Source organism: Macaca fascicularis, chromosome 20 (genome assembly GCF_037993035.2).
Source record: "Macaca fascicularis isolate 582-1 chromosome 20, T2T-MFA8v1.1".
Classification (NCBI taxonomy): domain Eukaryota; kingdom Metazoa; phylum Chordata; class Mammalia; order Primates; family Cercopithecidae; genus Macaca; species Macaca fascicularis.
This window is the reverse complement of record NC_088394.1, coordinates 85,486,312-85,497,520: the sequence shown is the minus strand read 5'-3', so window position 1 is coordinate 85,497,520 and position 11,209 is coordinate 85,486,312. Positions and strand designations below refer to the sequence as shown.

At 54.8% G+C, this 11,209-nt stretch overlaps 1 protein-coding gene across 25 annotated transcripts in view; it reads right to left on the bottom strand.

Annotated features, from left to right (window-relative positions):
* Positions 1-1,809: 1,809 nt before the first annotated feature.
* Positions 1,810-11,209, bottom strand: part of SPG7 (SPG7 matrix AAA peptidase subunit, paraplegin) — a 53,850-nt gene continuing 44,450 nt past the window's right edge. For 8 of the 25 annotated variants that reach the window (XR_012429381.1, XR_012429383.1, XR_012429374.1 and 5 more), the window contains 5 exons: positions 10,066-10,181; positions 7,565-7,721; positions 6,755-6,921; positions 6,176-6,253; positions 1,810-2,677 (listed from right to left, as the gene is read on the bottom strand). Coding sequence is in view for 13 of the 25 variants with exons in the window: in XM_074028046.1 (XP_073884147.1) it covers positions 2,471-2,677; positions 6,176-6,253; positions 6,755-6,921; positions 7,565-7,721; positions 10,066-10,181 (725 nt within the window). In the remaining 12 variants the exon portion in view is untranslated. Of the gene's footprint in view, positions 2,678-6,159; positions 6,254-6,754; positions 6,922-7,564; positions 7,722-9,854; positions 9,981-10,065; positions 10,182-11,209 lie in introns of all 25 variants that reach the window. The other 17 variants (XR_012429382.1, XR_012429378.1, XM_074028043.1 and 14 more) reach the window with 6 other exon arrangements.

Here is an 11,209-nt window from a genome sequence, read left to right as displayed (position 1 = left end):
AGCATCAACAAAAAGCCAGCTCTTACTCTCTAGTGCAAGTCTGTGAAGGCACCATCCATCTTACTGCTACCTGGAAACCTTTAAATCTTAATAACCCTCTTTCTTCCCTACCCTCACCCAATCACCAGCCTTCCTCCTGGTAAAACTTAGTCCACATTTTAAGAATTTCACAGTCCCGGCCGGGCGCGATGGCTCACACCTGTAATCCCAGCAGTTTGGGAGGCCGAGGCGGGCGGATCACGAGGTCGGCAGATCGAGACCATCCTGGCAAACACGGTGAAACCCCGTCTACTAAAAATACAAAAAATGAGCCGGGTGTGGTGGCGGCGCCTGTAGTCCCAGCTACTTGGGAGGCTGAGGCAGAATGGTGTGAACCGGGGAGGCAGAGCTTGCAGTGAATCGCGCCACTGTGCTCCAGCCTGGGCGACAGAGCATGACTCCGTCTCAAAAAAAAAAAAAAAAAAAATTTCACAGGCCGGGGATGGTGGCTCACACCTGTAATTCCAGCACTTTGGGAGGCCGAGACGAGTGGATCACCTGATATCAGGAGTTGGAGACCAGCCTAGCCAACATGGCAAGATCCTGTCTCTACTAAAAATACAAAAATTAGCCGTGTGGTAGTGTACGCGTGTAATCCTAGCTACTCCAGAGACTCAGACGGGAGAATCATTTGAACCCAGGAGGCGGAGGTTACAGAGTCAAGACTGCGCCACTGCACTCCAGCCTGGGTGACAGAGTTAAGCCTCCGTCTCAAAATCAAAAAATTTAGGGCTGGGTGTGGTGGCTCACACCTGTAATCCCAGCACTTTGGGAGGCCGAAGCAGGCAGATCACGAGGTCAGGAGATGAGGACCATCTCTACTAAAAATAAAAAAAATTAGCCAGGCGTGGTGGCACGCACCTGTGGCCCCAGCTACTTGGGAGGCTGAGGCAGGAGAATTGCTTGAACCCTGGAGGTGGAGGTTGCAGAGAGCCAAGATAGCACCACTGCACTCCAGCCTGGGCTACAGAGCATGATTCCATCTCCCAAAAAAAAAAAAAAAAATTAAAAATAGTAAAATAATTTCACAAAAGGCTCGGTACAATGGCTCACACCTGTAATCCCAACACATTGGGAGGGCAAGGCAGGAGGATCACTTGAACTCAGAAATTACAGTCTAGCCCTGTCTCTGCAAAAAATACAAAAATTAGGCATAGTGGTGCATGCCTGTGGTCCCAGCTACTTGGGAGGCTGAGTCAGGAGGATTGCTTGAACCCAGGAGATTGAGGCTGCAGTGAGCCGAGATGGCGCCACTGCACTCTAACCTGGGCGACAAAGCAAGACTGTCAAAAACCAACACAACAGGAAAAAAATGATTACTGAGGACACGACCCTTGGCTACACCAGCTAAAACCTTCCCAACTACGTGCTGCTCTTTGGATTTGAAGAACTTGGGCAAAGGTCAAGGCGTCTCTCAGAGATGCCCCCACTTGGGTGTGTGACCGCACCTGTGGTTGCCTCCTTACTGCTCTGCCGGCGTTTCTCAGGGCACTCAGTGTTGCAGCAACAACAGGACAATCCACTCACGTCACTGCACCACAGGGAGGGCAGACGCAAGGAGGCCAGAGTGGGAGCCGCATGCCCCGGAACACAGGGCCAGGGCGTCCTGGGTCATCCTCTATCCCTACAGGGTCCAGGCCCCCGATTCCTACAGGAGTTTTCCACTTAGTCCCTGCATTACTCAAATGACAAACTGAAACCACAAGACCCTGTGATCCAAGGTAAGCCCGCCAGCTCCCCTGCATTAGAGCTGGCCAGACAATGCAGATGTAGATTTTCCAACCACAGAGTTTATTAGTAAAGTGTCTCAACAGTTCTCAGGGCAGAAAAAACCAAGGCATCCCCCAACACTGCATGTTTGACTAGACCAGCAAGAAGTCCTCAACATGCACCGTCCACATGGCAGCAGGGGGCAGTGTTGAGTCCCCTGGAGCCCAGTGCCTGGGCCGGACTGTGTGGCCCCATTGACGAGTGAGCTGGAGGACGGGGCTGCTGGCTCAGAGGGTCCTTTCATGTCCGATCCCGTTAGCATTCTGAGGGAGCCACAGGAACTGGGAGGCCGGGCAAGCGTCGGCATGAACAGCGGTCTGTTCGGAGTCTGAATGCTCTGCTGCCTCTGGGTGGCCTCAGCCACGCTGGGAACGACTGTCTAGAACCTTGGGAACTCAGGTGTTCCATGCTCACTTGGGAACGCACTGAGAACCTTCCCCACAGGGGAGACGACGCACACACACAAGGCTTGGCCAGTTGTTTCTGCAGAGAAACTTACAATCATGAAAAGGGTAATCAACAAACAGATCTCAGAAGTCACTGCACAGGGACTACTGAGGGCCGCAAGAGGAAGTGCAAACCTCAGTTGAAAAGCAACGCAGGGTGGCTGAGTGAGCCCTCAGTTCTCGGGTCACCCGCACGTGCGGCCGACACGTCCCAGCTACTTGGGCCAAGTCGGCTCTTCGCCTCCAAGTGGGGGCTGTTGGGTCTCTTCGGCCTCCTCCTCTCCCGAGTCCTGTTTCTCCCTCTGGGCGTCGACCCACCTCTGCGGTGCGATCATTTTCTTCGGCCCGTGGGGCGGCGGGCCAATAAGAGCCTCGATGTCCTCATAGTTTATCACTTCCTTTTCCAGAAGGGCGTTTGCCAGCTGGAAAGAACAGGCACAGCAGTGTGAGAGTCCCCAGGACAGACACAGAGCATCTTTGTCCCAGGGAGGTGACGAGAGGCGTGCGGGCCTGTGTGCAGGACACCCGGGACAGGCCACTTTCCCAGGGAAGCGGAGGCACGGAGGCAGCTCCCAAAGAATCACCCCCATCTCAACCTCATAAATGATTTTCCGGTGGCCAGCCTCATTAATTTTTCTACTTCCCTTCAAAATCTTGGCTTATTTTTGGCAACTGCAATTTCTTTCACCAGACAAGATGTGCGTGTCTACAGGGAAGGAGACGGGTAAAACGCTGCACCCTCCTGATTGACACAACACCGGGAGAAGGAATCTGAGGAGAAGTTGTGTGAGCTGGCACCTCTCAATTTGGGGAAGGGAATTTCAGCCACTCTAGGTGGGATCTTGGAAAACACTCGAGATGCCGACTGTCCTGTGCCGGTGGCCCTGCCTCTGGGGTGGCCTGGCCCGACCACAGAAAACACTGCCACAGCCACATTTCACTGGTTTCCGTGAAGGAAGAACTCTTCCAGATTTTCTTTCTCTCTCTTTTTTTTTTTTTTTGTTAACTGCCTGCTCCTTTCCTCACTCCTCCAGATTTTCTAAAGAAAATGGTAACCCCTAAAGCTAGGGTGATTTACTTGTGGCTTTATTGCAAGAGACAAACATTTCCTCTCTAGGGCTGGTCTGAGATTTTATTAAGTTCTGCAACCCACTGACACACAGGGCAGACACGCCACTCCACAGCCAGTGAGAAGCCTCGCCTGCAGCTTTGTCCCTGCCGGCTCTGGCTCCCACTGTGGTGAGCCCAAGTTCTGCAGAGCTGCTTTGTCAACCGTGATGAGCACATGTCCACAGGCAGGTGCTGCTTCAGCCAGGGATGGCACTACCCACGCCTGCCCTGAGACTGCTGCTGCTGCTGCTGGTTGCGGATGACACTCTAAGGGCCCTAAACACTATCCCCATGTGACACACGGTGCTCGCCTGAAAGACACAAGGGGAGGCCAAAGAAACAACTACCCATCCACTGCCTACCCATCTGTTCACAACATGGACACAGAGCCCTTCGCCTCTCCTGAGTTCTAAGCAGCAGTTACCAGAACCCAGGGACACGAAAGTTAACTCCAGCTCTGCCCACTGTGAGAAACACATCAGACAATCCCTACTGAGGAACGTAACACGAGGAACAAAACACGAGGCCAGTCCTCGAAGCTGCCAAAGGAGGTCTGAGGAACTGTCACCCCAGAGGAGCCTCAGGAGACGGGCGATCAAACGCCACGTGGACTCCCAGAGCGGAAAGGACACTGGGAGACGGAGCACATCTGCATCACGTGTGCACCCATCACTGCGGGTCGGCGGGGGCTCCTCAGGTGGGAGGACTGCCCCGGGGGGCCTCCACGGGGAGCGAGGCAGCGGGGCAGGGAGCTCTCTGCACTGCGCCTGCAACTTTTCTACATCTAACACTACGGTAGGCCCGGGGCTGTGGCTCACGCCTGTAATCCCAACACTTTGGGAGGCCGAGGCAGGCAGATCACCTGAGGTCAGGAGTTCAAGACCAGCTTGGCCAATATGGTGAAAGACTCTCTACTAAAAATACAAAAATTAGCCAGGCATGGTGGTGACACCTGTAGTCCCAGCTACTTGGGAGGCTGAGGCAGGAGGATCGCTGGAACCCGGGAAGCGGAGGTTGCAGTGAGCCAAAATGGCGCCATTGCACTCCAGCCTGGGCGACAGAGTAAGACTTCGTCTCAAAAAAAACAAAACAAAACAAAAAAAAACAAAGAAAATCAAAATCCTCTCTAAAGTTAAAACTTTATTTTAATAAAAATTTCGGCCGGGCGCGGTGGCTCAAGCCTGTAATCCCAGCACTTTGGGAGGCCGAGACGGGTGGATCACAAGGTCAGCAGATCGAGACCATCCTGGCTAACACGGTGAAACCCCGTCTCTACTAAAAAATACAAAAAAAAAACTAGCCGGGCGAGGTGGCGGTGCCTGTAGTCCCAGCTACTCGGGAGGCTGAGGCAGGAGAATGGCGTAAACCCGGGAGGCGGAGCTTGCAGTGAGCTGAGATCCGGCCACTGCACTCCAGCCCCTGCGACAGAGCCAGACTCCGTCTCAAAAAAAAAAAAAATAAAAATAAAAATAAAAAAAAAAAATAAAAAATTCAAGAAAAAAGTTTAAGAGTTGGAAAAAGATTAAACAAAGCTGACAAAACACCGGTAACTGCTAACGGCAGGAACAGGCACAGGAGACTCTGTGGCAGCTTCTTTCTACCTTCGGGGAACACACTGGGTGAATTCATGACGAAAAGTGTGGGACATGTAAGTTTCAGGTGAGGTGGAATTCACATTGGCCAGAGTGTTCTCTGTACTGTGTGCCTTGGAAATACTTCACGAGAGGGGTGGGGACTGTGGGTGCTGCGTGGGTGCTGCGTGATGCTGTGTGGGTGCTGTGTGATGCTATGTGGGTGCTGTGTGGGTGCTGCGTGATGCTGCGTGGGTGCTGTGTGGGTGCTGTGTGATGCTGTGTGGGTGCTGTGTGATGCTGCGTGGGTGCTGTGTGATGCGTGGGTGCTGTGTGATGCGTGGGTGCTGTGTGATGCTATGTGGGTGCTGTGTGGGTGCTGTGTGATGCTACGTGGGTGCTGTGTGATGCTGCGTGGGTGCTGTGTGGGTGCTGTGTGATGCGTGGGTGCTGTGTGATGCTATATGGGTGCTGTGTGGGTGCTGTGTGATGCGTGGGTGCTGCGTGATGCTGTGTGGGTGCTGCGTGGGTGCTATGTGATGCTGTGTGGGTGCTGTGTGGGTGCTGCGTGGGTGCTGTGTGATGCTGTGTGGGTGCTGTGTGGGTGCTGGGTGGGTGCTGTGTGATGCTGTGTGGGTGCTGTGTGGGTGCTGTGTGATGCTGTGTGGGTGGTATGTGGTGCTGTGTGGGTGCTGCGTGGGTGCTGTGTGATGCTGCGTGGGTGCTGTGTGATGCTGCGTGGGTGCTGTGTGATGCATGGGTGCTGCGTGATGCTGTGTGGGTGCTGCGTGGGTGCTATGTGGTGCTGTGTGGGTGCTGCGTGGGTGCTGTGTGATGCTGTGTGGGTGCTGTGTGGGTGCTGCGTGATGCTGCGTGGGTGCTGCGTGGGTGCTGTGTGGTGCTGCGTGGGTGCTGTGTGGTGCTGCGTGGGTGCTGTGTGGTGCTGTGTGGTGCTGCGTGGGTGCTGTGTGGTGCTGTGTGGGTGCTGCGTGGGTGCTGCGTGGGTGCTGCGTGATGCTGCGTGGGTGCTGCGTGATGCTGCGTGGGTGCTGTGTGGGTGCTGCGTGGGTGCTGTGTGATGCTGCGTGGGTGCTGTGTGATGCTGTGTGGGTGCTGTGAGATGCTATGTGGATGCTATGTGGGTGCTGTGTGGGTGCTGTGTGATGCTGCGTGGGTGCTGTGTGATGCTGCGTGGGTGCTGCGTGATGCTGCAGTCTCCTCGCCTGGCCAGGGCCTCACCGCCTGCAGCTTGTCCAGGTTGTCCTGCAGCACCTTCTCGGTGTGTCTGTAGGCCTTGGCCACCAGCAGTCTTGCTTCCTGCGAATGGAGGGAACTGTGTCAGGGCAAGGCTGGCCGCCTGGCTCCGGCACCAAAGCACAGAAAAGAAGTGCCAGGCTGGGAACATGGCCTTTCCCCTCCCAGGAGGAACAGGACTCCTCAGCCGGCGGGCGGTCTCCTGCCCGTGACCACTGCTGGGGGAGCAGAGCTCCACATGCCGCCTGCCCACCCACAGCTGCCTCACAGGCCTTTCCTGGCCCAGTCTGAAGGCTATGTGGGCCCTGCGTCTATTGCTCAGTGAATTTATTTGATATTCTTCCCAGATTCACATCTATAATTTCATTAGGAGCATCTATGTCCTCATCTGAGAAAAAAATACTCCACAGGTAGGAACTACAGCAGAGCCCAGAAGGAAGAAGCCCACGTGGGGCCTGCAGCTGAGCTCAGCTGTGGCGGCCGTGGCGGGCCCTTGTGTGGCAGACCCAGGGACTCCCTTCCCGGGGAGCACGGAGTGCAGCGGTGTGGCCAAAGCCGACTCACATGGTCCATTATCTGCTGCAGGCCTTGGCTGAAGGGGCGCCGCCCGATGCCCACGAGTCCCTCCTGTGCCTCAGGGAAGGAGATGGGGCCGATGCCAGGTGCCATCCCAAACTGCTTCACCATGGAGTAGGCAATGCGGGTGACCTTCCTCAGGTCATCCTGTGCCCCTGGAGGGTGGGGTCAAGACAGAGGGATCCTCAGCACTGCAGGTGCACAGCAGGTGTCCCGGTCAGTGTCCTGGGGCAGCACCGTGCCTCCGCATCCCCTTCCTCCCGAGGAGTCCCACCGTGAAGCTGGACAGTGAGGACGTTGGCACCTCGCCACTGTTCCTTAAGAGAGTCTTTAAACTTTCAGAAATGCTCTTTTATTTGGAAATCTAGAACCTGGGGGGCATACAGGAGCTCACTGCACGGCAGTTCTCAAGCACAAGCCCAGGCCTATGCGCGGCACACCCACGGACCTGGAGCCCTGGGACCCTCCTTCAGTCTCTGGATCTCCCAGTGAAGTGACAGCTTCAGAACAGTGAAGCTGCTTCCATTTCATTCCGTTTCCTGTAGCCATTGCCAAGAATTAACCAATTAAATGCGTTTAGAGTTGGCATATAGGTTAAGTTTTTTGTCCAGTTAAATTATCTAAAAAGTCTTGCTTAGCTCCAAATCTCCTATGACCACAACTTATCCTTTAAAAAACACTTAATAAACTCAAAACTACATCTACACCAGATTCACCCCACGGCATTCACTGGAACAGAAGGAATAATGCACGGAAAAGCACTCTGAAACCTCCGGGGCCCACGCAGCCGCTCCTCACCGGAAGTGACCTTGTTGAAGGACAGTGCTTCCGAGGCCCGGCCCCCCAGGGCCATGCACATCCGCTCAAACAGCTGCTCCTTGGTGAAGAGGTACTGGTCTCTGGGAAGCATCTGAGCAAAGCCCAGGGCGGCGTTCGTCCGAGGGGCTATGGAGACCTGCACAGGGTCAAGATGGCCCACGTCAGTAGGCAGGATGTGGGCTTTGAGGAGGAAGGTGTGGGACTAAGAGGTCTCCATCATTAAAGCAGGAAAGCAAATCAGCATCTTTTACAAGAGAGGACCCTAACACCACAGACGGCCAGCCCAGACAGCAGGGTTCCCACCACAGACGGACGGCCAGCCCAGACAGCAGGGTTCCCACCACAGGTGCCTGTACATACACTGTTGGGGAGTGTCTTCTCATACATGACTAGGGAGTCAAGAAGACAAGATCTGTAGAAGACAGCTGAGAGGCGAAGGACAAGTTACACCCCCAGCGGCCGCTGAGCTGACCCCTGGCACTAGCGACTGCCACGGAGGGTTCAGAGCAATGGGAACCCCAGGATGCTGAGGGAACATGGACTGCCCTCACCTCTGCTGCTCCCCCACACCCCCACATCAGGTGTGCAAGGAGGGGGATGGGGCAACATGCTAACCCAACGACATGGAACCGCGGAGTGGGAGACGGAGGGAGACAGGGCAGGGGCAGGTCCTTTGCTGGCCCAGCTGCTGCTTCTGAGAACTGTGGCAGCAAGATGGCCACAACCAGGTGCTCTGAGAATCCTGAGAGAACGCTGAATTTAGAACCTAAAACTAGGCCAGGCGCGGTGGCTCCCATCTGTGATCTCAGCACTTTCGGAGTTAGAGGCGGACAGATTCCTTGAGCCCAGGAGTTCGAGACTAGCCAAGACCCCTTCTCTACAAAAAATACAAAAATTGCCCGAGCCAGCGGTGGTGTACGCCTGTAGTCTCAGCTACACAGGAGGCTGAGGTAGGAGGATCTTGTGAGCCTGGAAGGTCAAGGCTGCAGTGAGCTAGCTGTGACTGCACCACTGGACTCCGGTCTGGGCGACAGAGAGACAGGCCCTGTCTCAAAACCAAAAAAAGGCTCTAAATAACGGCTGCAGTGATGATTGCATTAATGACCAAAACCACAACAGTCAGTTCACAACCTTTCCCTGGCAGGACACTGAGCCTTGGGAAGGAGACTTACTTTTTCATCGTGACTATCTGAGTTTTGCCTATCAAATAAAGTAAAAATTCTTTTTTTTCCCTTTGATAGTCTTGCTCTGTCACCCAGGCTGGAGTGCAATGGCACAGTCTTGGCTCACTGCAGACTCTGCCTCCCGGGTTCAAGAGATTCTTCTGCCTCTGCCTCTCAAGTAGCTGGGATTACAGGTGTGCACCACCATGCCCAGCTAATTTTTTGTATTTTTGGAAGAGGCGGGGTTTCACCATGTTGGCCAGGCTGGTCTCAAACTCCTGACCTCAGGTGATCTGCCCGCTTCGGCCTCCCAAAGCCCCTGCGTTAATTTTGATTTGTTGACATACTGAGTTAAAACGTTGTGTTTGTTGCTCAGTTTCTCAATATCCCTTAAATGGGACCCTGAGCTCAGTGTCCACTCGCCCCACACTGGGCCGGCTCTGGTCCCATGACCGCGATGCACGTCACCAAGGAGCAGCATGTACCTGGTCCCCAGACGCTGGCCTCAGCCCTGCTGGGAGCCTGGGATGGGCAGGATGCTCCTCTGATTAACACCCAACTTTGCTACAGCTCACGCCTGAGAAACAGCAGTGGAGACCACGCTGGCAAGCCAAGCGGGCAACTGCTGCACTGTGTGCATTTTTTGCAGCGAACCCTGAGGTAGGAACACAGCACCGCTGCCGTCTCCGGTGAGCCTCAAACCGGCACCGGTTCCTGGGGCTCCACTGTAAAGACGGCGCCTGCGTTCTGAATAGAGACCTCCTCTTGACAGCACTCGGGCTCCCAGTGGTGGAGCCACATGTCTGAGAGAAGCTGTAACATCACCATTTGGTAAGAATCAACTTCCATCGAGTTCACAGCTGCCTACAAGAGTAGTTTTTTGTTTGAAGTAGAGACGGTTTTGCCATGTTGGCCAGGCTGGCCTCGAACTCCTGACCTCAGGTGATCCACCACGCCCGGCCTACAGTAGCATTTTTTAAATGTATGCTCAACTCACTTCTTTCCAATGTTAGGAGTCATTTGGGGTGGACAGGCTGAGAACACGCACAGGCAGTGAAACCCCACTGCATGGTGTGACCTTCCAGGAGTCACCCCAGTAGCAGCACCTGGCTCCGATGTGACACAGTCCACTCCTGCCTCCCATGCCCGAGCTTCTGCCCATCATCCTGGGACAGTCGCCTCCCACCTTACTCCTTGGATCATGACACTGGCAGGCTTTCCTCTCACACGACCTACAGACACAGGCGGGGCCCCCCGGTCAGCTACAGACACAGGCGGGACTTCCCAGTCAGCTTTGGCCAAAGCCTGTGGACCCACCTTCATCACAGCCTCCGTGTGCTCCAGCATCCAGCCCACCAAGGCATGGCCCGACTCGTGAAATGCAACCACTTTCTGTTCTTCCTTGGACAGGATCTTGCTCTTTTTGGCAGTCCCTGAAAGAATGCCAGGATGTGAGCCGGGTGCGGTGCTCACGCCTGTAATCCCAGCACTTTGGGGGGCTGAGGCGGGCGGGTCACCTGAGGTCTGGAGTTTGAGACCAGCCTGACCAATATGATGAAACCCCATCTCTACTAAAAATACAAAAATTAGCCAGGCATGGTGGCAGGTGCTTGTAATCCCAGCTACTCGGGAGGCTGAGGCAGGAGAATCACTTGAATCTGGGAGGCGGAGGTTACAGTGAGCCGAGATCGCGCCACTGCACTCCAGCTGGGTGACGCAGCGAGACTCCGCTCAAAACACAAACCAACTGGCCGGGCGCGGTGGCTCAAGCCTGTAACCTCAGAACTTTGGGAGGCCGAGACGGGCGGATCACAAGGTCAGGAGATCGAGACCATCTTGGCCAACACGGTGAAACCCCGTCTCTACTAAAAAAATATAAAAAATTAGCCAGGCTTGGTGGCGGCGCCTGTAGTCCCAGCTACTTGGGAGGCTGAGGCAGGAGAATGGCGTGAACCTGGGAGGCAGAGCTTGCAGTGAGCTGAGATCGCGCCACTGCAGTCCAGCTTGAGCGACACAGTGAGACTCCATCTCAAAAAAAAAAAAAAAAAAAATACCAACAAAAAAGAATGCCACGGGGTGTGAGCTAGGCCCCGGGCTCTCCCTGGCTGGGCCCTGCTCCTGCCCCATGTAGTCAAAGCAAGGCTCTCTCTGCACATCTGCCTCTAGCAGCTCTGTAGCCATGGCTCCGGACACCCAACTCAAAACTCTTCAGGTCAAAGAGCTGTTGAAGGAGGTCGTGATTTCTTCTTTTATAAATGTTGCAAGTATCAAAATAGCTCCTGCTGCTTTTAGGAACAAGTGCAACCCTCTGAGGATTCTCTCCTCCTGCCCCAGGGTTGGGCGAGGTCCACAGGGTCGGGGCAGGGGTCACAGAACAGCAGCTTCTGACTTTCTGGCAGGATGGGCAGAGGCCTCCTGTGAGTATCGGCCTCCTGCTTACTCTCCCACTCCCCTCAGACCT